This window comes from Canis lupus, chromosome 14 (assembly GCF_011100685.1).
Source record: "Canis lupus familiaris isolate Mischka breed German Shepherd chromosome 14, alternate assembly UU_Cfam_GSD_1.0, whole genome shotgun sequence".
NCBI classification, from domain to species: domain Eukaryota; kingdom Metazoa; phylum Chordata; class Mammalia; order Carnivora; family Canidae; genus Canis; species Canis lupus.
The window spans coordinates 59,472,112-59,499,241 of NC_049235.1; the positions used below are offsets into that span (position 1 = coordinate 59,472,112).

Below are 27,130 nucleotides of genomic sequence, written 5' to 3' on the forward strand. Positions count from 1 at the left end.
ATGGAATCCTCTGAGCAGTCACAATTTATCAAAGACGGTCTGTTTATTTTATTTTTTTTAATTTTTATTTATTTATGATAGTCACACAGAGAGAGAGAGAGAGAGGCAGAGACATAGGCAGAGGGAGAAGCAGGCTCCATGCACCGGGAGCCCGACGTGGGATTCGATCCCCGGACTCCAGGATCACGCCCTGGGCCAAAGGCAGGCGCTAAACCGCTGTGCCACCCAGGGATCCCGAAGATGGTCTGTTTAATAAATAACCATACCTAAGGGATCCCTGGGTGGCGCAGCGGTTTGGCGCCTGCCTTTGGCCCAGGGCGCGATCCTGGTAGACCCGGGATCGAATCCCACATCGGGCTCCCGGTGCATGGAGCCTGCTTCTCCCTCTGCCTGTGTCTCTGTGCCTCTCTCTCTCTCTCTGTGACTATCATAAATAAATAAAAATTTAAAAAAAATTAAAAAAATAAATAACCATACCTAAGAATTCTGACCCTTAACTCTCTCTGCCTCTGACATTTTTTGTGGGCTGCATCTTTGTATAACCCCACAGAGAACACCAAATATCTTGAAATGTACATCTCTCAGTAACATGCAGATACTTTGATTTTCAAACCTCCTGTATGTCTCCCTGTGGACCACAATACAGACGCCCGATGATCTTACTGGCTGCCCGGAGATACCCTCGGAGGGATCGCAGCGCCACACCCTCATAATGGAAAGAGCCCATCGGGAAACCGGTAGTGGCAATGTCGTTTAAAAGCTGATCTTAAAGATCTTTTACTGGTGTGAAGAGCTGAAACATGTTCCCACCCAACCAAGCTGAGGCCCTAACTCCCAATACCTCAGAATGTGACTGTTTGCAGGCAGGGCCTTTAAAGAGGTAATGAAGGTGAACCAAGGTCTCATAGGGGAGCCCAAACCCAGTGTGACTGGTGTCCTCACAAGAAGAGGAGCTTAAGACACACACACACACACACACACACACACACACAGACGAAAGACCATGTGACGACGAGGAGAAGACGGTCATCTACGAGACAAGGAGAAAGGCCGTCAGAAGAAATCAACCATGCGAATACCTTGATCGTGGACATCTGGCCTCCAGAATCGTGAGAAAATGAATTTCTGTTGCCTAAGCCACCCAGTCTGTAGAACTCCGTCGTGGCAGCCCCAGCCAACCAACAGGAATGGAGCTGGATAATTACTAGTATCTGAAATTAAGAGCTTTCCTCATTATTCAAAGTTCCCTTTTAAAAACCAGAAATCTAGGGCAGCCCCGTTGGTGCAGCAGTTTAGCGCCGCCTGCGGCCCAGGGTGTGATCCTGAAGACCCGGGATCGAGTCCCACGTCGGGCTCCTTGCATGGAGCCTGCTTCTCCCTCTGCCTGTGTCTCTGCCTCTCTCTCTCTAGCTGTGTCTCTGTGAATAAATAAATGAATAAAATCTTAAAAAAAAAAAAACAACAGAAATCTAGACCAGAAAAACAGATCATTATACAGGTTAAATCCAGTAAAAAGAATTTCAAGTGATTTCACAAATGATTTTATCGCACTGGAATTTTATTGCCCCAAATGGAACTTGACGGAGAGGCTCAATGACTGGAGCCCTGACATCTTAAATTATTCAGTTTAACTTGGCAATGCTTACGGTGTTTGATCTGACGGCAAATCAGAGATGCTTTGGGGATTTCTTCACACAGCTATTTGAATACACTTACCAGGGAAAGAACAAAATTTGCAGATTCTCACTCATTGTGCTGTGCGTGGACAAATGCAGTGGTCCTGAGAAATGACTGCTGTCAAAATAAGAGAAGAAAACTCTATGCATGACTAACGGAAAGAGAAATCACAGCACAGAGAGAAAACTAAAGAATGAAATAAACCTGTCCGAAGACATTAAAAAAGATTGTCTCTAACAAAAGTCCCTTTGACTTTCTATTCAATAAATATTTTTAAAGTGGATGCATGGTAGTATGGGGGAAATTAGAATTTACAAATTAACCCTGACTCTGACCTCAAATATTTCTTGATGTGATATGAGAAAAAGAAAAAAAAAAAAAAACAGACACAAATAGCCATACCTTCATGTAGCCTTCGATAAAATCTGTAATGGAAATTAAAAATGTAATGAAATCACAGAGGGCAGGGAAGGTCATTGGACAAGCTGGGGCATCGGACAAGACCCACTGGGAGAGACGCGTGTTTCTCTCGGGTCTGGAGGGTGGATGGCGTTTACACAGGTGGGGCTGCAGAGGGAGGAGCTTGCTCACCAGGCGGATTAGCACAAGGGAAAACAGATGTTGTGGAGTGCAAATCACGTTCAGCGAAAAAGTCGGAATCTGACCTGCTTACACGAGGGGAAGCATGGAGAGGACGGGGCCGTTGACCCTGCACTTGGAGTCAAAGGGCCTCGGTTTGACTCCTGAGGTCCCCGTTTGCTAGATTTATGTCCTCAATCTCCTTGAGCCTCAAATTCCTCGTCTGTGAAATGGAAATAATGATTCAAACCTCCCGATTATGATTAAAAGTGAGCGCCCTGTGTGAAATCTCCCCCTGCAAAGTCTGAGGTGCAATAAAAATTCCGCCGCTGTTGGCTTAACCTAAGTCACGTGGGCTGGATCCTATAGAAGGTGGACAGTTGATAAGGCGTTTGAGTGTGACAGGGGACGGAAGCAGGCCCTGGGAAATCTGCACACACGCTAGTGCTGTGTGTGTAGCAGGGCTCGAGGGCAGCTGTCAGCACAGCTTTGGGGTGGTGGGAGCCCGAGGCAGAGCGGCTGGGGGGGGATGTGAAGGAGGTGATGAGCAGGACTCCCCCGGGGCAGATGGCCCTGGGCCTGCTCCCGGGACACGCACGGCTGTTCAGGAGCTCTTGCTCCCGTTCTCTGGCTCTTTCTTCAAGGAGTAGCATGACCTCTAGTGAGCTAACTTCTGTGGATTCCCAGAATCTCTAAGACATGGGGAAAATCCCAGAGCATCCATACAGCACTGAATACGTCATGCATCTTGGGATCAGTCAACTTGGTGAAGCTCATCAGATAGCTGGGAAGCCAAGGGCATCCGGCAGACGGGAACCTGACCACGGCTCCGAGCAAAGAGCTCTCTACGTGGGTCAGCAGGTCACAAGGAACACGGGGGAGAGGAGGAGGAGCAGGTTTGGGGGGAACGTGCGGACTGTCCGTTCTAACAGCTGCGAGGGGCCCCCTGCAGACAGGGCGTTGTGGCTTGCTGCGTCTTCAACAAATGAAACCCATTTTACGTTGCCTCTCGTACCGTGTAGACATCAGATCTGAGAGCAATTATTTGTCTTTAATTCATAGATTCTTTTCATTGGAGATTCGACCAACAGAGGAATAATGTATTACCTGATCGAAAGACTGAACGACACCCTGCAGGAATGGCAGAAGGTGCACGGCACCAGGTCCTACCCCAACGTCAACGGGGGGAAGACTCCGGTCAGCTACTCCTACTACCCCCAGTTCTGGATGAGCCCTGCCCTGAGACCCACCTTTGAAACGGCGCTCGAGCACCTCTTGCAAAGGTACAGCGGGATGAGCGTGGCCGCGCCGTCTAGCAGAGGGGGCGAAAAGCGTACACAGCGAGGACTACGGCTGAGCCCGAGCCGGGGATGACTCGGGGGTCCTGGACCGGGATGCTAGATGTGCTTCAGGGAAACGTGGGGGCACTGCGGTTAAGCTGTTCACCATCCGCGTCAAGGCAACCTGTTGTTCTCCTTTCTGCGTTTCAGATCCCGTCCCCTGGAGAACACAGCCCAGACCGTGTTGGTCGTTGGCGGCGTTCAGTGGCTCAATGCCAATCACCTACAGATCATTCACAAGGTTTTGAAGAGGTGAGTTTCCACCACAAGAACGGTCATTAGTTTTCGAAGTTGAAAAGACAAGTCACCCTTGAGGTGACTAAATTTTATCAAGAGATTGTTGAAAGAGCAACCTGTAGTTTAGAGTTACACACTGGAAGTCCAGTTGCCAATGTTTCAAGATACTTTTGTATCTAGGGAGAGGTTGGCTCTTCAGTATCCAAATTTATATTTACTACTGGTTAAAACATGCCCACTGACACACAAAACTCTATCCAGAAAAGAAAAAACCCTAAAGTATACCAGATCTATATGAAATGAGAATTTAGTCTTCTACGCCAATCATCACATTCTAAAAGAATTCCATTGTATTTGTTTACGTAAGCACAAGCATCAAGAAACGTAATCAAAGTTTATGACCTCAGAATTCTGATTATTTCTCAGGGAAAATTTACTCAATATCCTTGTGATCATCAAAACTTTGGGAATTGGATTTCATCTCCCAGTGGATGGACTGCATTTCTTGACGCAGGTAGGCCCGTTCCCTCCAGGCTGTGTGAGCTCATGGTTCCTACCAGGCCCTTTTCTGGTGGCTGAAGAAGGACCTACTATGTAATATTCAGCTGCCTTCATAAAAATCACAGGGGATAATACACTGAAGGCCTAGGACCTCAGGTCAGTCCTACTTATTCCGGGGAATCGGAGACCCTCTGCCACTAGCTCGTTGTGAATGATGTTCTGGGCTCATAGAGAAGAAAGGGGAGGCCCTGTAGGAAAACAGGAACGACCGAGGGGTGCTGGGAGCCACTGATCTCTAGGAATCTGCCTGCCCCACTAAGTTTCCTACATCTTTAGAGACTCACGCTGAAACCACGAATGAAACGGGCACTTTGGGAAGGAGCGGCTTTTTTGAAGATGATCTCTGACTGCTGTAAAAAAAGGGGAAAAAAAAGGTCTTTGAAGTAGCATCATTTGTTTTTTTTCTGGGGGGGGGATATCTATAAATGGGAGGAGCTAAGGGCCGCGACTGCTTCTTATAGAAAACAGTGAAGTAGTCCCAACACTGAAGGCAAGTCTCCAAAAGATGAGAAAGGCGACAGGGGGACGTGAGAGAACCAAGGCCTGATCCCAGGGAAGAGCGCTCCGGGCGGGCAGGGCTCCTCCAGGGGCGGGGGAGCGAATGGGGGGGAGCCGCGGAGACCTGGGGGGAGCTAATGGGGGGCGGCCAGGGGGAAGCCGGGGGAGGGGAGCTCATGCGGGGATAGGGGGAGGGGGAGGGGAAGCCGTGGGGGGAGCCGGGGAGGGATTCCTCCAGGGGCGGGGGGGGGGGGGGGGGGGGGGGGCATGGGGAGGCGGGGCGGGGAATAGGCGGGGAAGAGCTCATGGTGGGGAGCCAGAGGGGCGTGGGGGGAGCCGGTGGGGGGGGAGCTGGGGGGCGGGGGGAGCAGGAGAGCTCATGTGGGGGAGCAGGGGAGAGGGCGTGGGGGGAGCTGGGGTCGGCGGGGGGGCAGCCAGGGGAGGAGAGCTCATGCGGGGGTGGGGGGGTCGTGGGGGGGAGCTGGGGTGGGGGGACGACGTGGGGGGAGGCCACGGAGGGGTCCCTCCAGGGGCGGGGGGATAGGCGGGGAAGAGCTCATGGTGGGGAGCCAGAGGGGCGTGGGGGGAGCCGGTGGGGGGGGAGCTGGGGGGCGGGGGGAGCAGGAGAGCTCATGTGGGGGAGCAGGGGAGGGGGCGTGGGGGGAGCTGGGGTGGGGCGGCCGGGGGGGGCGGGCAGCCAGAGGAGGAGAGCTCATGCAGGGGTGGAGGGATGTGGGGGGAAGCCAGGGAGGGGAGGGGTCCCTCCAGGGGCGGGGGGCACGGGGAGGCGGGGGATGGGCGGGGGTCCCATGCAGGGGGAGCGGGGGAGGGGGCCGTGGGTGGGAAAGCGTGTGTGGGGGTGTTTCCTCCGGGGGCGGGGGGCGGGGGCAGCTGGGAGCCGGGGGCTCACGGGCGGGCCTGGGGGCGTGTGTGGAGCCGGGGCGTCCACGCAGCGGGCGCACGAGCCGCCTGCAGTGTCCCCAGGGCCTTGGCGCGGCCCCTCGGGAAAGGCCTGCGCGTGCGCAGAAGCGGGGACAAGGCGGGCGGGGGCGGCGCCGCGAGGTCTGAGGTTAGCGGGGCGGGAGGGGGGGGGCGGGGGCCGGGCTGGGCGGGCAGGTGCAAGGGGTAGGTCCGCGGGGGCGCCGACCCCGCCGTGTCCTCTGCCGGCCGCTCCGGGCACGTGGGCCCGGACCCTGCCCGGGCCTCGGGGTCCGCCTCTGCCCCCCAAGGCCAAGGAACGCAGGGACAGGAGCGGTGGCGGGGACAGGAGGCCGCACGGCTAAGGGACAGCGCGTGCGGGCAGGAGTGTGAGCTCGGGCACGGGGGCTCGACCCTCGAAGCCCTGCCTCTGCTTTTCTCTGAGACCTGCTGCCAGGGCAAGACACAGGCACGAGCACAGGCACAGGGCACTGGTACAGATGAGCACGCACAGGCACAAGGCACAGGCATGGATGAGCACGGGCACAGGCACAGATGAGCACAGGCACAGATGAGCACACACAGGCACGAGGCACAGGCACAGGGACTGGTACAGATGAGCACAGGCACAGGCGCAGGGCATGGGCACAGATGAGCACAGGCACAGATGAGCACACACACATGCACAGCTGAGCACACACAGGCGCAGGGCACAGGCATGGATGAGCACACACACAGGCACACAAGAGTGCACACACCACCACTGGCCTCAGTCCTACTGGGTAGCTTTCAGAGTCCTAAGCAGGCCGTGCTCTCAGACACATCTGTCCCCTCCGTGGCACCCACTGTCCCACCACCTCGCCACCTGAACAACTCCCTCCCAGTGTGAGGCTCCCACTGGCCGACCTGAGGGACACCCTAGCCTCCCAGGCCCCTCCCCCTTGGCCTGCCATGAGCTCCTACGGTAGCGGCTCATCTTCATGTGGCTCCACAGATGCAGTCCTTGCAGCCTGGCTCCCCGGGGAGACTACGTCTGTGAGAGCAAGCACAGGGAGGGAGGGCTGCACTGCCCACTCTCGTACCCCACGTGCAAAACACAGTTCTCAGCACGTAGCCGACTCTCAAAAAAGTATCTCCTGCCACAACGAGGGAGCAGTAGGTCAGATGATCTGGCTCCCCCGGGATCACCCCATCCAGCGGGAGACACACATCCCCTGGGCCCGGGGAGCGTGGCCCCGGGAGGACTCCCAGCCAACTCTCGGCAGCCTGAACCCCAACTTGCCAGTGGGAGCGCCAGGATTCAGCGCCCCGCCCCAGTTTAGGCCATCTTGGAGGGACCTCGCGGGCTCGAGAACGCCCGGGGATCCGGAAGGCCTCTCTTACAGGTGTTGGCCACCAACACTCTCTCCTGTTAGGCCCTGCATGCGAATTCCCACCTCAGGAGTCTGTTTCTGAGGAACCAGCCTTTTTCTCTAGAAGCCTCTCTAGAAAGTGCTTGCTGTGACGTCCCATATACCTTTCATACTTAGACATATGAAAGTTGAGCAAATCCTTGTACCTGAACAAGAAGAAGCCTACAAACAACATTGAGCATCATTGTTCCCACGAGGGCATAATGCAAGTCCACGTGTGTCCCTTTCCTCTAGACTTCTCCTTTAAGAATTTTTCTATTCACTACCTTTATTTTGGGGGGGGGGAGCACTCTCCTTTAGGTGTCAGCACAGTGAAGACAGCAAATGAGACCTGCCAGTACCGCATCTTTTACCCATCAGTCAGATCAACAAATGCAAGCGGTTTGCTTTTTCACCTGGAAAATGAAAAGCATTTTTTTTTTCCTTTGGAAAAGGCAGGAGCAGGTCCCTCCGTCTGTCAGCCGGGGTTCTCCAAGAAACAGATGGCAGACAGGATTATCAGAAGAAGGGGATTTATTAGGGCGAAAGTCTGGGAAGGATAAAGGGCGGGGTACTGAGTAGGCAGGAAGAGCTTCGGCCCGGCCTGGTGCGTATCGCTCAGTCTTGCACCGCATGTTTTTGGAGGGGCTACTGTATGGGGGCCTCTGGGAGGCAGTGTGGGGGCTTGACCGTCCCATATGAAGGGAGCAGAGGAAGGATGCATGAGGGAGGAAGCATCTGGGACCAGAGGCCGGTCTGAGAAAGTCCCAGCCACGCTGATGAGGAATCCCAGAGCTGGAGTAGGCGGGGGAGGGGTCCCCCCTCTCAGCAGTGGACCTCATTAGACTTTCTGGCAAACGCGTGGTTGCTTTGGACGTGGTCAGGGAGGGAGGGAAGCCTGTGGTGCCGAGGAATGGCCGCTGGGGCCTCCATTCCCTCCTGGCTTCCCTGCAGCGCACTCCCCTTCTCGGTTGCCCTGCCTCCGTCCAGCAGCAAAGCTCACGGTGCTCCCAGGAAGCGCTTCCTGAGCCTCACTGTCCAGCGGCCCGCCCTGCTCAGCTCGTCCCTCTTGCCCACTAGCCTGGGGCCGGCGTAGCTACATCCCATAAGGACTTAGTAAATGTGTATGAATCCGTTCCCCCTACTAGAAGGCGATGTCTTGGGAGCAGGGGCCATGACTTATTTATCCTCTTATTGCTGTCCCTTAGCACAGAGCTGAGCACAAAACAGATTCTAATTAATATTCAAGTGCCAAAGGAATGAGAATCCAAAAGGATGGAGATAGCCTTTGTGATTTTCAAATTTTTGACTTTTAAAGTGAGAATCTTGAATATTTCACTGAATCTTTGTGGGAAATAAGCCTACTAACTTTTCATGCAAGGAAAGGTTCCAAGCTGTATGTCATAGGCATTCATGTATTGCCGTCGTATAGATACATAAATGTCTGTGTTTATATTTCGAGTAAAAAACCAATAACACGTCGTTATTTAAGAAATGCATGTAAAATTAATTATTTTTCTCATGTGGAGCCAATCTGTAAAAATGCTGATATTTACATGATTTCTATCATGTAGGGATACCCACAGGGAACCTGCTTCTCCCTCTGCCTTTGTCTCTGCCTCTCTCTCTGTGTGTCTTTCATGAGTAAATAAATAGAATCTTTAAAATAAAAAAAAATTTCTCATTCTTCTTTGCAATACAGAGTGAAGTTCAGAACTTATGGAAAGAAAATGTGATTATTCTGGATGCTGCAAAAACATATGGCTATGAAGTGGTTGACACATTCACCATAACGATGGGGCGATACAAAGAGTTTCTGCAGGGGACATGTGGATGCCATTTTCATGAGGTATTTACACTGGTTCTTTATTTATTGTTGCTTTTGATTTTTTAAAAATTTCTCATTGTATCTTTAAGTGCATTGTCAGTGTTATTTTGTATTAAAAACTATGTCAGGAGGAGAGCAAATGATGTGTTCAGTGTCACTTGGCCAGAGCATGTGGCAGTCACCACTGGAGGCCCTACAAAATAAGAGGTCAAACAAGAATGAGTTTCTGTGTAGACACTTAAAAACTAGGATCGCCCGTCAAGGCTCTGAACCTTCCCATAGGAAATCGTGGCCAAAGAATATAGCCGAAGTGTTTGGTGGAGTTTGAAAATCAAGACAATGTCACGTGCTAAACGAATGAATGACCTTCCTCCATTGGTGTATCCAGTGCGTTAAAGAGGTGGGCCTGTGTTTTGAGTCCCGCCCAACACCTCATGGTGAAAATGAGTTTATTTGGCATCAGTAGTAGAATAGGCTAAGCTGACCACAGAATATCACCGTAGCCTTCCCCCAACCACCTTAAAGCGGACGATAGCCGCCGTCTCATACCAGCTCTAACGCCCCCCAAACCCCAAGGGACATGCACCCACCTCTCACAGCGGGTCTCTGGAAGGCCCCTCTCACTGGGCTTGAAGCCAGGATGAAGCCGCTCCCCACGAGGGAGGAAGACTGCCACGCATTTGGACCACTTCTCCCAGTGACATGCTCTCTCTCCCTTCATCTCCCTTCCTCTGCTCTTTTAATGAGACAAGGGTTTGTAAACTGGATTTTGTCCACACTTTTTCAAGTTTCACCTACATCATCCGGACATCGGTTGGGCGGATGAGGTTACTTGGCCCCCGTTGTTTGCTCTCGGGGTCAGGAGATTCTGCTGAGCCTGCGAGGGAAAGTGTCTCATTGATCAGTCTGTCAGATATGGGTTCACTCCTTCCTTCTCGAGTGCCCCCCTCCCCTTTGTAAACCAGAGGCAGTCACTGGGTTCTCTAGGGAGATGACAATTAAGGGTCCTTGGGTCCTGCTTTCCGGCCCTAAAATGACTCAGAATCCACTTGGGTCCTCAGGTTTCTGTGGCCACCCAAAAGTCACCGACGTCCTTCTAAATGCTCTTTGTTGTATTTTTTGCGTGCGATTGTGTATGACAAGTGCAACTGCACCTCAAGGAAGTGAGAGCCTACACCCGCAGTAGAGAGCCTGGCATTTTAAGTTTGATCTAGTAACTTGAAGCTCTGGCCGTGCTGTTGCAGAACAGCTTTTACCCTGTAGGAGACCGCGTGTCTATTTATTTCTTCCACAAAAAAAATATAACACCCTTCGAGTTCCCATCCTATTTGCAAAAGAAAAAAAGAAAAAAGAAAAAAAAATCAAGACTTAGAAACACAAAAGCAGGTAGCCTGGAAGAGGAAGAAATAATCTTGCTGCTGAGCCAGCCCAGTATCATAGTTGGCTGCAAAAACAAGTCGAAGGTTGCCAAAACCCACATAAAATGGGGACTTTGAAAGACAACACACAGATCGGTTTTTCGCCTCTTTTAGAAAAGGTTTATTTATTTACTTATTTTTATATAATGTGTCTTCAATTAGTATTTTAGAGGAGGGTATCTGTTTTTCCTTTTCATCTTTAGTTGCTCTGGGAGCCTAAAAAGGGAGAAGTCTTCCAAAGATTTCCAGCGTGGCTCCAATTAAAAACAGAAGATGCCCTTCCCACATGATTGCATTACATGTCTCTCCTGCCACAGCATTAACCAGTTGACACTAATAGTCATGGAATTTGAGAACTACAACAAAGACTCTTTGAACCATGAGAACTAGAATATTGGCTTATAAATATTACTGATAAAAATACCTTTAATTTGCATAACAATGATTTAAGCCTGTCAGGTGAAATCATGGCCCCCTTTTGACTTTATAATTCTGTGCAATTATCATGTATAAATGGTTTTTTAAGCCCTGTTTCTAATGCTTGTTGACTTGGCAAGCTGCACAGGTATCGTCCAGATTATCTCAGTTGACTCTGGAGCAGTTTTATCTGTTTTGAAGTTTTCCCGCTGGAGCTAAAATACTTCTGGGAGCGTTTGCCTTTCCAGTTACGCCGCAGAATGATAAGATCATCTTTCTCAACTGGCTCTCTCCATCGCAGGGTCTCTCAACCTGCTCATCACTTAGGCATAATTGTTACTTAAGTCTTGAACAATCTGTACCCTCGTACCTCGGGAAGTTTCTGGTGCTGACACTGATGTTTTATGATCTTTCAAAACTATCACCCAACATCTCAAATCACTGTTAGCTTCCTAAAATCGATCAAGGAAATCTAAAGGCCCTTGCAAAGGACGATGTGATGATTAATGTAGCAAGCCGGGGAAAAGTAGATTATTAGTCTCATGCAAAACATATTAAAGGGCAGAAGTTTGTTAATAATAACCATTTTTCTCCTCGATGCTCATCTTTGAGCTGGCAAAGCAATTTGTCATACAGTAATAGCGAGAATTAAAATCAGCTGTGCTAGAACCATAAGCATTTCAGTTTGGGAGCCTTATATCTTCTGGTGTTCAATGAAACCATTCCCACGATAGCTTCGCACATACCTGAGAAGGATTGCTATAATCATTACAGCAAGATCTCGATGTGTCCGCTTTGATTTGTGGTGGGAATTCTATCATAGACATAACAAACCGGCTTCAGTGGGCTCTTGTCGCCATAGGTAAGATGAAAGGTCTTGGGGCACCTCTTTCATCTGTCAAGGCACCGAGAAAGAGAATATGTTGCCACCACGAATCTGTAAACAATCTCCCAACTGGTGTGCATCAGTTTTGACTAAAATGTTCCTGCTGATTAGAAAAGCAGGTGTTTCTCTTCATGCAGAAATGGAATTTTGTTTTCCCAATGTTTATGCAGGACAACAAACGGGATCCAGGTAGCTTTTGCCCAAGAGTGGTTTTGGATGGTGCCTCTCGTTACATGGCAAACATCTACCAGGAACACGCTAAAACCTGAGAAGGATACAAAAATATTATCAGCCCAGACTTGGCTGCAGAAGGGGCAAATGCACAACTGTTATGTGATTATTAATTAGTCGACTCAGTTGTATGAACCTTATATGATTATCTCTGTTTTCTGGCAGGTGTACAGCTTTTGACTTAGTCCCCCCCCCCAAAAAAAAAAAGTAAAAATCCCTCGAGGGGGATTACTACCCAGCTCTAATACCACCAGGTTTCCTTTGATTCCAGCAGCACCGAAAGAAGAAAGGATTTTCAGTTCCTTGTCAGAGATAATTTCCCTTTATTATATGATCTTCATCTTATATTCTTTATTATTTAATTATGCAGAAGGTTACCTGACCTAGAAAAGTCTTACCTCTCTGTTATGGGCTTGAAAGTCTTCCCTTTCCCCTTCAAACTTTAAAAGTTTGCCATAAACACGATGAAGAAAAGAGCCTTTAAACTCACCTATCTAAAAAACTGAGGTGATGACTTTTAAAGAAAAAAGACCTGGTCTAAATATAGATAGCTCAGAGAGCAGATCCCAGGATTTATCAGCATGGCTATTTTTAATGAATTTGTAATGGCAATTTAATTCAACACATTTTTGAGTGTCTATGTGAGCACTGTACTAACTACTGTAAAACGAGCCAGGAGGACATTTTTTTTTAGGGTTCCCTTGAGTCTCTCAAGCTCAACATATCCCCAGCCTGCAATTCTGTGTATTGTAGAACATCAATTAAAAGAAGGGCCTGGGAAATGTGGGCCAGGGCCAGGTCATGGTAAGAGCTTAGACTCCGCCCTATAGGTAGTGCACAGTCAGCAAAGGGTTTTAGAGCAAAGTAAGATGGGGTCACATCTCTCTTGCAAATGGGTAAGTCTGATACCATTGAGGCGGGAAGACCGGGAGAGGACTGAGTCTGGAAGAGAAGTTAGGAGACTTTTTCAGAAGTCAGGTGAGAGATGATAAGAGCTCGCCCAAACCAGGACAGAGTTTGCAAGCATAAGGGAGACAGAGACAAATACAAGCCCCATTTTAAGAATAAAATTTGGGGGGTGGGGTGGGAGTAGAAAGAATCAAAGACGACTCCTAACTTGGGTAATGGATTAGAGCTGAACCAGCAACTGAGCCAGAGAATGGCTGAGAAGGCACCAGCTCAGGGAAAAGATGATGATTCAGCGTTGAACATGTTGTGTCTGAGATGCCTGTAGGACATCCAGGTGGAGATATCTCACAGGCAGTTGGCCATGCAAGGCTGAAGCTTGAGGGGCAGGGTGGGGCTGGAGATAAGAAGTTGGAAGTCGTCAGAAAACAGGCAGCGTTGCAACAATGAAAATTAGAGCGTCCAGAGAAAGCGAGTAGGGTAAGAGGAGCCGAGGAAGGAACTCCCGGAGACATTCACATGTGAGCAAAGTTTGCAGAATTAGGAGTATTTTTTATTTATTTTATTTTATTTTTTTAGAATTAGGAGTATTTGAATTGAGAGAATAAACCGACAGAGGACAACTCTAGTAGAGAAAACCTGGCACAGTGGAACTTTGTAAGGAGAGATCAAAACAGCCTTACTGCTGTCGAAAGTAGTGGGCAAATTTAGTAAGATAAGGATTTTTATTTTATTTTATTTTATTTTATTTTATTTTATTTTATTTTATTTTATTTTATTTTATTTTGAAGATAAGGATTTTTAAAACAAACAGTCATTGGTTTGGCAGTGAGAAGGTCCTTTCTGATCATATGAGTCATTTCAGTAAAATATTGGGGGCACAAAGGAGACCACAATAGATCGGAGAAGTATAAGAAATGAGAAAGGAGGCTGGTCACCCTTTCAACAAGTGAAAATAAGGGAAAAAAGGAAAGAAACTGGACTTAGAAGAGAAAGTGATCTGGGGCGGTTTATGAGAGGAACTGCTTTTCCCGTTTCTGGGCAGAAAGGGAAAAATCAGTACCAAGGGATACATGAGGAATACAGGAGGGGTGGGGGCAGGCCCCGACGGTGTCGGGGAGGGCTGGGCCAGTTGGTGGGGTGCTGGGACCTGCACAGGCTGGCTCCAGGTTCCCTCTCCTCTAGCACTTCTTTGCCCCAGTCTTGGAAGCTCCCCCTTCAACGGCTCAGATTCATCCTTCACATCCCCACCAGGGTGCTTCTACGGTTCCAATCCAGTCTAGTCACCTAAAACCTTTTAATGGCCCTAGAACTTAAGGAAGAGTCAGGGGAGCTTTCCCGGCCTCCCATTCCTGACGCCCTCTGTGGGGACGGGGATTCCAGACGGTGTTTTTCCGTGCAAAATAACGAATGCTCATTCCATTGTCTGCAAGAATTCTCGCTTTATCTGCCAGATGATCAGATTACAGATCAGTGCCTGCTGAGAATGAATTCATCAGCCCTGGGGGAGCCCAGCCTTTCCTGAGATGCTTTGGTACAGGATCGGCATCCTGTATTGAACGGCAGTAACACCCGTGACACCTCCTCTTAAGAAGGAGAACTAAGTAAAGGCCAAACAAAGGGCGTCAGGCACTCTGGGGTGAGCAGTAAGAGGACCCCGAGAGGAGCCTGCACACCAGCCCCTGCAGCCGGGCCTCTAAGGGCAGCCTGCCCGACACAGACGGGGTGATCCACGACCGTGTCCTGGTTTTGGCAATGAAGCCTCATTCTGGGGGCCAGAGGGGTACTACTGAGCTTCGGGAGTCTAGTTTGATGGACCTGAACGGCCTTGGGAGGCGTTCCCTGCTTTCTGCTTTGATGTTCTAGGCTAGTGAAAACAGGATCTGTGGTTTGGGAAATCCTGTATACTCCTCCACTAGCAGGATTCTCAGATCACATTAGTATTTTAAATGATCCAAAAAGCCCTTAGGGCAAAGAAACTATTTAGCTTAGTTTGACCCAGTTCTTCCCAAGCATTTTTGACCACAGAACCACTTTTCTCCTTTTATTTATGTATTTTTAAAAATTTTTATTTATTCATGAGAGACACAGAGAGAGAAAGAAAGAGAGAGGGAGGGAGGGAGGGAGGGAGGGAGGGAAGAGCTGGCTCCATGCAGAGAGCCCGACGCAGGACTCGATCTCGGGGCTCTGGGATCACACCCCAGGCTGAAGGCGGGTGCTAAACTGCTGAGCCCCCCGGGCTGCCCGCTTTCCTTCTTTTAATAACAACTGTCAACACCTCCCTAAACGCACGTGGGCATCACTAGCAGAGAGGAGAAGTCAAGGCTGGAGCAGATGAAATGCTGGTGGAATGACCACGGGCGCAGGTCTTCTCTGGCACCTGCCGCGCCCCCCGAAGACTTGAAGGCACGAAGCCCTTGACCACCGCCCCCGCCCCAGAGAAAGCCCGAGCACGAGAGCTCGTCGCAGACAAGACCCCGAGTTCCTCTGAAGAAGGCCAGCAAGGCCCACAGGGAAGAGGCCCGGGGTCCTGAGGGAGCAGAAGGCCGGCTGGGGGTGCACCTGCCGCAGCCCCGCTGGGGCCCGGGCCTGAGGGAGGGGGCCCACGCGGCAGGGACTGCGCACGACTGTGGCACGACTGGAGGCCCCGTCGCACCCGCGCGGCCAAGAGCTACGTGCACATACACGACCTCTTCTACGGCATCTGGGGTGGCCCCAGACCTGCAGGCGCGGGCCAAAGGATGAGACGTGGCACCTGAAGGGCGGAGCCCTAAACGTCTCCCCGGACCTTCTGGAACACCAGCAGCCGGGGAGCGCCACCTGGGACGCGCGGCCACACGGCTCCTCCGACAGAAACGAGCGGCCGGGGGGCTGTCCCTCCCGGGGCCCACTGTCCGTCCCAGGCCCCGCTGTCCCTCCTGGGGCCCCTCTGTCCCTCCCAGGGCCCGCTGTCCTGTCCGTCCCGGGGCCTGCTGTCCCTCCCGAGGCCCGCTGTCCCTCCTGGAGTCTGCTGTCCACCCTGGGGCCCCGCTGTCCCTCCCAGACCCCTCTGTCCCTCCCGGGGCCCGCTGTCCCTCCCGAGGCCCACTGTCCCTCCTGGAGTCTGCTGTCCGTCCTGGGGCCCCTCTGTCCCTCCCAGGTCCTTCTGTCCCTCTAAGGCCCCACTGTCCCTCCCGGGACGCCGCTTTCCCTCCTGGGGTCCCTTTGTCCCTCCTGGGGCCCCTCTGTCCCTCCCAGGGCCCGCTGTCCTGTCCGTCCTGGGGCTCTGCTGTCCCTCCCGGGCCCCACTTTCCCTTCTGGGGCCCCGCTTTCCCTCCTGGGGCCCCCCGTCCCTCCCAGGGCCCACTATCCTGTTCCTCCTGGGGCACGCTGTCCCTCCCAGGCCCCCCTGTCCCTCCCAGGGCCCCTCTGTCCCTCCCAGGCCCCGCTGTCCCTCCTGGAGTCTGCTGTCCGTCCCAAGGCCCGCTGTCCGTCCCGGGGCCCGAGGAGCGCGGCAGGTGCAGGGTGGGCCCCACAGCGTGTTTCCCCGCAGCCTGCGCTTCCCCACCTCCGAGCTGCAGAGTCAGCGAGGGGAGCTAACGCCCGTGGGGTGAGGTCACTTAGATTCCCAGACCCAGGACGCACGTGGAGTTAGAGCCGCGCAGGGGCTCAGCTCGTCATCCTCGGGCCGATGAAGGCCGTTCAAATAATATCAAGAGTCGGCGACACAAATATTCAGTCTCTGAGAAAATGGAATGTATGTATCTATCTGTTTATTAACATTTTATTTATTTATTTATTCATGAGAGATCCAGAGAGAGGCAGAGACCCAGGCAGAGGGAGAAGCAGGCTCCCCGTGGGGACCCGATGCAGGACTCGATCCCGGGACCCAGGGTCACGGCCTGGGCCCCCCGGGCGCCCCCAGAAAATGGCCTTTAAACAGAGTTAGTGTCCGCAGAGCCGCCAAGGAAGCCAAAGCAGAAGCTGCAGGTTCCCGGGACTGGGGACGGCTGGTGTGCAGCTCCTGGCCACCGGGCCCCAGAGCGGGAAGTGGAGGTCTGGGTGAGGGTGGGCGCTGTGAGGGCCCGGGTTTGGGTAGACAGACACAGGGACGGAGACGTCGCAAGTCTGGAGACACCAGAAGCCAAAAGCGATTCCTCATTCCTAGAGAAACTTCAGTCTTGCCTTCTAATCCTCAGCATCTTTGACCCATTCCGAAGTTGGACTCCCTTCAATCCAAACATAGGTTATTTCATGTGGCCGTGATTAAATATTGGGGGGGAGGAGGCGAACAAACGAAAAAAAAAATCCTCATTATCTGTAAAACTTGCACGATTTCCTGCAGTGGAGCTACGAATTAGAAGCACTGGCTTCTAGCTGGTGTTTGTTGCTTTTATTCCATTTCTGTGACTTCTTAGGCTACTTTGTCAGCGGGTCGTAAACTTGGTGACTGGATCTTGGACTCAGTGTCGTGTCTGCAGAATGACGATACCCAATAAAAACCACTTCCACAGTGCACCTTTATCTTAAAAGACCACAGCAGCACATTTTGGTCAGTGTCCTGTTTTCCAGCCTCGGAAAAGCATTACCCTCCCTCCTCCTCATGTCCCGTCCACGTCCGCGAAACGCGTTTGTAACCAGAACATCCCCCTTAATCCGGTCTAGAGAGATTTTGGAACGCCGGCCCCGCGGAAAATTGTTTTCTATTTTGTTCCGTGGATCTGGAACCACATCAGAAGCTCCCTGGGTGTTATTCAGGTTAAGATCAGTTTTAGGAAAGGTATTTGCTTATAAGCTGCCGGACGCGTTTCCAATTCAGCGAGCTTTCCCCTTCTGGTACTGACTTTTTGAGGATTCAAAGTCATTTCAGATGCGGCGGTTAGTCGACACGGTGATACACTGGTGCTGACTACTCCAATTTATGTGACACCAACTTTGAGTGTTAAAGTCACGTGCAGGAATAATAGTAAGAGTCGCGCCGTTTCATTGTGGGATTTAGGACCGCGTTTCACGTGTCGGGGCAGCCCTGCGACAGCCAGCCAGCCCGCCAAGGCGAACGGCAGCCACTTCTGTGCCCTTCCAGACACGAGCCCCCAAGTCCTTAATGACGCGGACATGCGGCAAGCTCTGCGGGACGAGCGCGGAGGTCCCTTAGCATGTAAGAAGCCCGTGGAAGGGGGAAAGTTACTTCTGCACGCCGAAGCACGAATTTCAATTCCTGCTGCCACCGAGTCACAGAAAAACGTGACCAGCTGCGTCTTCTACCATTTGTTGTCACGACAGCAGCTGATTCCAGCACCGAAATCGCTCCTGCGTTTCTACGGGGTTAATGTATTCGAAATGTATCATGGTTCTGAAACACTGTGATCTCTCCTCAAAGTCTGTTTCTTCACGTAACTTAATCCAAAGGTGAGCACTGCCACGGGGAAAAAAAAATACGACTCTTATTATCACACCGACCCTTGTGATCATAGAGGTTATCGCGCTTCATGAAGGCCCATCGTCCTTCACTCTGGTTTCCTGATTTCAAAGATAAGTTGTAGCAGTAAATGCAGAAAAGAAAGTGAACGGCAACACACGCAGCACACAAAAGTTAAAGACCCGGAGTTACTTTGGGTTACTTCGTGGTCTCAGAAGAGTTGTCGGTCGACGTTCGCGTTTGGAGTAACGTAAACATTTCCCAAATCCCGTACGTGTGTAGGATTCAGTCATATGTAACAGTCCCTTATTCCCCCCGGGGAGACACGTCTCCTTGAGTCACATGCACCCGAATTTATTTTTTTATTTTTATTTTTTTATTGTATAAATTTATTTTTTATTGGTGTTCAATTTGCCAACATATAGAATAACACCCAGTGCTCATCCCGTCAAGTGCCCCCCTCAGTGTCCGCCACCCAGTCACCCCCACCCCCCGCCCTCCTCCCCTTCCACCACCCCTAGTTCATTTCCCAGAGTTAGGAGTCTCTCATGGTCTGTCTCCCTTTCTGATGTTTCCCACTCATTTTCCCTCCTTTCCCCTTTATTCCCTTTCACTATTTTTAATATTCCCCAAATGAATGAGACCATATAATGTTTGTCCTTCTCCGACTGACTTACTTCACTCAGCATCATACCTCCAGGTCCATCCATGTCGAAGCAAATGGTGGGTATTTGTCGTTTCTAACGGCTGAGGAATATCCCAGTGTATACAGAGACCACAGCTTCTCTATCCATCATCTGTCGATGGACACCGAGGCACATGCACCCGAATTTAAACAAGCATTTGGTGGCATCCAACTGTTAGAATCTGTCCCTATTCAAGATGATCACCGTACAGAAACATCTAGAGTCTTGTGTTTGGTTCAAGGCCTAAATATATATATATTTTTTATATTCATGATAGACAGAGAGAGAGGCACAGGCACAGGCAGAGGGAGAAGCAGGCTCCACGTCAGTAGCCCGATGCGGGACTCGATCCGGGCCTCCAGGACCACGCCCTGGCCCAAAGGCAGGTGCTAAACCACTGAGCCACCCGGGGATCCCCTCAAGGCCTAAGTCTTTCACTGATGTTCTCCGCGAGCTCACTTTAGGTGTCTACTATTAACTACCATGCTACGCCCCGGGGGTGACGTGACATTTGTATTGCTAACACCTCCCTTTCAAAGCCACGTTCCAGGTGACACTTCAGTTGGATTTCAATAATCCTGATGGTCCTCTGATTTCTGGGAAGGACTCAGACGGGCACATTTCCAGACAAGAGATCAAAGGAAAGAAGCAATTAGCTCTCTGTATTGTACAGGTACCAAACGTCTTTCCCCGGCCTCACATTTCCAAGCCTAAAACGTGCAGCAGAGCAGCAGACAACCCTTTTTCCTTCCCTTTGGAGACCATAAGAGTTGGCATGAAGTAGTATTGTGAAACTTAGAGACAGCAGTCTGACAGCAAAGCCAGATACTGAGTCTCACAAATAAGTTCAAAGACAGAATTGCTGCGTGAGCAGGTTATCAGGCCCACCATAAATCAGCACGAAGTAGCTCACATTCACTACTTGGGAACAGCACAGTGTCTGACCTCAGGGCAAGTCTCGGAAGATGTCTTTGAAGTTACCTTATCCTTGTTCTCACTTCAAGTATCTTAGACATGTGTCTTTATAGAGTCCCCCTGAGGGTAGGGACCACGTCTGAACTACTCCCTGTGCTTCCTCACAGGGGACTCTCACGATTGAAAGTTGGATGTTACGTAGAAAAACAAACAAACCATTAAATCATCAATAACTCATCTTAATTTTACAAGACGCGGCATCATTTTGTTTCTCTACTGCTGCTTTTCTATTGTAAAGAGATTACATGAACTCCCATTAACTGCAAACACATATAAATAAGTATATACAATAAAAACTAAAGATTCCTAAAAAAAAAAAAAAAAAAAAAAAACTAAAGATTCCTGCCTTTAGGGACGCCTGGCTGGCTCAGTCAGTGGAATGGGCGACTCTTGATCTCAGAGTCATGGGTTCAAGCCCCACATTGGGTATAGAGATTACTTAAAACCTTTAAAAAAAAAATCCTGGGTCACCTGGGCAGCTCAGTTGGTGAAGCATCTGGCTCTTGATTTCTGCTCAGGTCATGACCTCTGGGTCATTAGATGGCGTCCTGTGTAGGGCTCTACGCTGGGTCTGGAGCCTGCCTAAGATTCTCTCTCTCCCTCACTCTCTGCCCCTCCTGACCCTCAAGTGCATGTGTGCTCACTCCTGCTCTCAAAAAAAAAAAAAAAAAAAAAAGAGAGAGAGAAAGAAAAAAATTCTTACCTTTATATCATATACATCCTTTAATTCTCGGTCCCTTCACCACTGCAGATTCCTTAGCACTTTGGTCCATAGCTCCATTTTAAACCTACACTCTCGATTGTAATTCCATGTAATTAAAACGCATAGGCTATCGACATCCGTGGTCACTAGATTTATGCAACAGTGGGCTTTACTTCGAACGACCTTATTGCTCCGTAGACATTTTTAGGGAAGAGTAGCAGTTTATGGAATGAGCTCTAATCTGTAGTATGAACGTCCCTATGTTTTCTCAGTAGTGAACTCTGCTTCTATTTGGCTTATGCAACCAATAAATTTGGTTTGTGGCAGGCCGCAGTAGACCCCCGTTATTGATGAGGGTGTTAGAAATCCCCCCTCGTCACTGGTTTTTCTTCCCCCTTGCCAAATTAGTCTTGATTATTTTCTTACATTCTTTTTTTAAGATGTATTTTATGATTTCTTTGTCATGTCTCCCCAAATCCTGCTGTGATTACAACTGGAATAGCATTTTAATTAACCTGGGAGGATCTAACGTGGTATGGCTTTCCATTTGTTACCGTTCTCCTCTTATTAAACTTTGTGTTTTCTTCACCTGCGTAATTGCCGAACTGAATGAAATTGCTTTAGTATTGTAATGGGATCTTCTATCTAATGTATTTCTTATTATTGATAGAATATAGAAATGCTGCCTGATTTTTAAATACTGACTTTATCTCATTATTTTTCAGTAGATTCCTTTGGGTTTCAAGATAAGCAATCATATAGTTATAAATAATTCTCTGGTAATTTCCTATCACAAAATATTTCATAATGCTAGAGCCTGCATTCCTGGAATAAATTGTATGTGCTCGTGGTATAGCGGATAATACTGCTGGATTTTTTTAAAGGCTTCTGGATTCCACTTAGGATAGCATTTGGGAGGGCTTTTTGCATCTCTATTTTGACAAATTAAAATTGAAGTAATTCTCTGTCGGTTTGTCACCTTTCAGGAGTCAATATCGGGGTAATACTGGCTTAAGCAAGGAATTAGGAAACTTAGCATCTTGGATTATTTCCTGCAAGATAGCTTTCAAAGGAATCCAACTGAATTAAGTGTTGTTGGGCCAAGCTCTGGGATAGAGGTGTAGGAATCGATCTTCATATGTGAGAACTGGCATTATGGGAGGCACTGGGCCAGCCCTCAGAAGCTGGAGGAGACCGTCATTCTGTCTTCCTTTCTCAGAGCCCACCTTCATGGTTTAAAAATAGAAATCCATTATCCACCTTTCCATGGGATCTGGCAAGACACTGACACGACTCTTGCGTTAGAAGCTATACGCTTCAGCGGATAAATGGAAATATACATTTTTGTATTATCTCTTTTATAAATCACATTTGAGGTTGCCGTAAGCATCTACACTGGCATTAGCCAACCTTTGCAATGCAACATCACATACAGCCCCGAAATCACACAAAATGCTGAAATAATTCGTAAAGAACTATATAACCTTTTGCAATGGGACATATTTTTTTATCTATTTTGCATTTAATTAGCATGCAGATCATCTGGCAATGGCAAAAACCAGACCTTAAGATAAAATTATATAAACAAAAGAAACCTTATTTTGGCTTCAGAACACTGGAATAATATTTTTTCAGGGTCGAATGTAATATTTATGCTTAAATGTTTCCTTAAACAAACTTCCTTGAAAACCTTCGCTAATCTTGCTATCGTTGAATACACACCTCCTCCAAGATGGACGGAACCTTCGGGGAAAACGCTGGTGCACCTCCCAGCCCATCATCTTTAAGTCGTAGTGTAACCGCTCTGGGTGGAAAGAGCCGCACGTAACAGCAACTTACAACCTTGGGACCTGGAATATTCATCAGTGGCTGACTGCAAACTGAGCTCTGCATCACCATCCGTAGGGATTCCTTACCACAACCCACTGATTTCGCTGGGCTTCTTAAAAATCACTTCATCTGAGGCCCTGGTCATAAAAAACTAAACCTCCCGTAGCTACAGGAAAACAATTCATTTCTTCTGGGTTAGCAGGGTATAATTGGTTTTAAAATGCATTGCTATTACAGTTTTTTCCCCCAAAATGGGAATAGCTTCAACATTTTTATGATTATAAAGGAATGCACGTTTGTTGTATTCAAATAAAAAAAGCCAAGGCCAGAAGTTACAAAGAATACGTTTTAAATCGCCTGTAATTCCTCTACCAAGATCACTACCATTAACATGTTGGTTCAGATCTTTACAGAACTTCTGTTCAAATAACTTTTCTAAAAGGGTAGATGCTCACTTGCACGTAACTAAAAATACTTCTCTTTAAAATAAATGGCCTGTGTTTGTTTAAATATTCTGTATTTTTGGAGCTGTTTTTATTGTATTCTCTTATATGGAATTTTTTTTAAAATGTGGCTCTAAGTCATTATATAGCACTTAAAGGAATTCTAAAAATCCATGTGAACTAGTGTTGCCTTCCTCAGTCATCAGTAATACATAGTTTATTATATATCCATATTGAGCTGAAAATAATACCTTGCGATTGCATTAAAAATTAATAATCAGTAAATTGAATTAATGATTCGTGACTCAGTTATGAAGACATCCTAAACGCCTTTGCCAGTATCTTTCCTCCTGCCTCCCTCCCAGCCCTCCTCACAATCTCTGCTTTGACCCCCTCCTGATTCCCTCTGATTGTTGGTATTAACAACCCGAGTGGCTTTAACCCAGTGACTAAGACCGACAATCATGCTACCTCGGAAACTGACCATATGCTACACGTCAATGAACTGAATTTTAAATAAAATCAAACATTTTTAAGAACCCACAATTATAGAGTAGCACCAGCGCAACTTTTTGCACACGGTACAAACGGACTGTTCATGTGGCCTCCCTGTCTGTATGGACGTGCCGACGTCCGTTAGACATCGGTGAGTGGAATCCCGAAGAAGTGAGTCGCACACGGGCCTCTGGGGAGGCGGCTGAGTGGGTGGAGGCGGGAGGCCGAGCTGGGAGGAAACCGCGGTCTTGTATCCTTTTATGCTTTATAAACGCTTTATAAGTCTGCCTGTTTAAAGAAGTTTAAGATAAAATATATTCACCTACGTACAGACGTCTATAGAGTCATCGGCCTGGTGGGCCGCGGGCCGCGTCCACAGCTCGCCTGGCTCGGCCCATGCACGGGAGGGTGACGGCCTCTTAGCTTTTTTGTTTTTTGGTTTTGAGAGCTAATTCCCCGACTCTGGGCTTCGCAGATCATACTGTATGTCCTGGAGGCCACATCTGTGTCCCGAGGATGCCGCCCACGTCTGTCAGCGAGTTACACGACTCGGTGCGGGGCTCGAACGTCCCTGACTTTGACTCTCTTTTGCTCTTTATCTGCAGGTAGTGAAATCAGAGTTACCCAGAGAATATCACTTCATTAAAGTGAAACAGTCGAGAAATCACATCGTGGGAAAATATTTCAGCAACCAAAGCAAACTACAGCAACGACAACAAGACTCTGTAACAAATTTTCAGTCACCGTATCATGTCAGAGGTCCAATTAACCAGGTTTGCTCTGAAATCCTGCTCAGCAGGATCTGTGCGGGTGGAAGGACTGCGTAGACTCCCCGCAGGAGAACCCAGCGCTAGAGGCAAGCCCCCCCTCACCTGGACAGTGGTCTGAGAACCAAGTCCTGTACATCACGTGAATTTCGGATCGGCCGCACCTTCACGCACCCGGGCGCACACATCCACGCCAGTGCACACATGGCTAAAAAAAAAAAAAAAAAAAAAAGAATAATAATAACCCTTTTTTCCCACAGCTCTGTAAGGCCGAGATGTGCACTTGAAAATCATTTGTTTTCAAAAGGAAACCTGGAGCTAGAAAAAGGTTAATTGAAGTATAATCGTAAATTAAAATCACCGTGGGCCACGTATTGCATTGTGATAATGAGGAGAAATACAGACACTTGAATTATGCGGACAAGAAGGATAAAGCCCTTGAGGACTGCGTTGTCTTCTCTGTCGGTACATTAATATTGAAAAGGGGGAAAAGGCAGTTACATTCCACTGGCAGGTACGGATTGTGCTTGTGTCTCGTACCTGGAGAGCAACTGATGCTGATGGTGACTTAGGCTTTGTGAATCTAATGCTTATGAGAAACATTTCTTCCCATCCCTCATAAATTTTACACACGAAAGGAAAGGAACAGGAATGACCCACAGGGAATTCGAAGCGATTCTATGAGAGACATAGGAAGTGTACTGTTTTACAGCTGAAACACCAATGCCTTTAACTTTGCACTCTTTGTACTTTTCATGAACATTCCCTCCTATCCTGTCTCTGAACTCGGATGGGAAACTTCAGTCTAAGTTAATTAAATACGTAATTTTAAAGTGTGTTACTCTATTATGTTTAACTGATGATATTACTTAAGAGAGCTTGTGTTTGCTGTCAGAGCCCTGTGTAATTTAAAGATTACATTTTATGTAAATATTTTCAAAGGATTAGCCTTTTGCAGGTGCCCAGGCATTTATTTTCATACAGTATTTGTATACGTCCACAAATATTATGTTACTAGTGACTCGACTTTGATTTATCTAATCCAAATTTAGGGTAGGCATAAAATTATTTTTTTATCAGAACTGTGACATACGTATACAACACACCCAATTCTAGTACTGAGAACTTTCCCTTCTGTATGTTGATTTCAAGATAGTGAATTCCTTTATTTTACAAGTACTTTTGTGAGCTATCCCACAGTTACAACGGTGTTTAAAGGGATATTTTTCTTTTGGGGGGGGGGGCGAAAGAAAACCTGAGAGGGTTATTCGATCCATGTTTGAAATTACAAAATGTACAAATACCTCAATTTCATTACCATATCAAAAAAAGACTATTTTGATCAATCAGTTCTGTAGTATGAACATCCACCTCTTTAAATACTCTATTTTTATATATATTTTTATATGGAAGTAAACATGAGTTTATATTTAACTATCTTAAATTATATTTAAGCACAATTATCACTTGATATAAACAATACGTATCTGCCTCTGACCGATGATAGGTTTTTTTTTTTTTAATGGTACAGAATTATCCTTTAAAATGAAATATTTTTCTAAAATCTGCAGCTACATGCAAGCACCACTTCTGGGATTTCGATTATTTTCTTTTAATGATATAACACGTCGCCAATTCGCGCAGCCTCTCCGCCGTGTTCTAATGTGTCACATACTCTATAACAGGATTATAGGCAGTGGGTGTTTCTTGTAATTTACTGTCAACTTGACTATAATAACCGTCTGACTGAGGTTAGTCTGGCATTTACCTCTTCACCACTGAAATAATAGTAGATTTTAGAAACAAGTGTAATAATACTATTAATAAATGTCTTACTGGTAACAGTCTGTGTTCAGAGAGTATCTTTTATTTTCCTTTTTCCTGGAGGTATGCAACCATACGGCGATTACGCGGCAGGGACGTTATACGGACTCAGCTCTCTGAAGGTGGTCTAGCGGGGTAACCGTCCAGTCCCCATATCCTCTGAATATCGATCACGTGAACCCCCTGCTGTACAATGACCACAACTTTTGAACATAGTGCAGCGAAGAGCTATTTGTTGTCTTTTTAAAGATAAGGCACTGGAATGCTAGGCATCATTTTAGTTATTCCTTAAAAAACACGGGGGGAAATGGACGTGTGTGTGCGCGTGTACTTGTATGTACTTGGCAAGTTCGTAAGTTGAGAGGGGCAAAACGTAGGAATAGTTATTTAAATGTATTTTTAGATGTAAAAGTTAAAGGAAGTGTATTATTTCTGGTAAGAACTGATTAGTATCCAATCTAAACTGAACTAAACTAAAGAAAACATTGACAATATTAAAAGTCAAGAATAACTGCATAAGCATTTCCAAGCACCCCGTCGACATTGTGTGTGTGTGCACTTGTGTGTGCGCGCGTGCACGTGTGTGCATTTAAAAGCACAGAGAGCGATTAGCCAGCCATCCGAGTAGGCGAACAGGATCCTGTGGGGACATACGAGGAAGGGGGGTGCTCGCCGCTGCCTGCCAGTGGGCTCACCCTCGGGTCTTCTCCTGTCAGTTTCCCCTGGGCCTAGCAGCCAACTCTACAAAACCATAATTTCCACTTAGAAAGCATTGGAAGCAATCACTGGTTTTTTGAAATGGAAATAGTGCGGGTGATGTTTATGGGGAAAACACAATGCTGATGTGCATTTGAAGTTTCTTCTTTTGCTTCCATTTCACTGAAGGATTCCAAGAAGATATACGGAAACTGGTCAAAAAATATGTAACCCCCTAAGAATTACTTCAAAACTGTCATGCTTTGACACGGTGGGGAGACCAGAAGGTCTCATGCAGCAATGAGGTTCTGAGCCTAGAGAGATTGTCGGGGTTGGGATCTCATGAAATATTATAGGCCCCATAAGCTGAGCAAATACTGAAAGAATCATCAGTATCTGGAATTTTTCCCTGTAAATTTTCACCTT

The 27,130-nt window shown here is 48.1% G+C and overlaps 1 protein-coding gene and 1 long non-coding RNA gene across 2 annotated transcripts in view; one reads left to right on the forward strand and one right to left on the reverse strand.

Moving 5' to 3' along the window:
* The window catches only part of CPED1 (cadherin like and PC-esterase domain containing 1), a 261,375-nt gene extending 235,349 nt beyond the window's left edge, over positions 1-26,026 (forward strand). The window contains exons 18-22 of the mRNA XM_038557483.1: positions 3,319-3,539; positions 3,747-3,848; positions 4,260-4,347; positions 8,904-9,050; positions 24,023-26,026. Coding sequence (XP_038413411.1) covers positions 3,319-3,539; positions 3,747-3,848; positions 4,260-4,347; positions 8,904-9,050; positions 24,023-24,244 — 780 coding nt within the window. The 3' untranslated portion in view covers positions 24,245-26,026. The remainder of the gene's footprint in view (positions 1-3,318; positions 3,540-3,746; positions 3,849-4,259; positions 4,348-8,903; positions 9,051-24,022) is intronic.
* Positions 1,370-4,287, reverse strand: LOC111098861. The gene is made up of 3 exons (XR_005369817.1): positions 2,080-4,287; positions 1,717-1,794; positions 1,370-1,418 (listed from the first exon to the last, which is right to left on the reverse strand). It is a non-coding gene; the product is annotated as an uncharacterized LOC111098861 (long non-coding RNA).
* Positions 26,027-27,130: the final 1,104 nt, after the last annotated feature.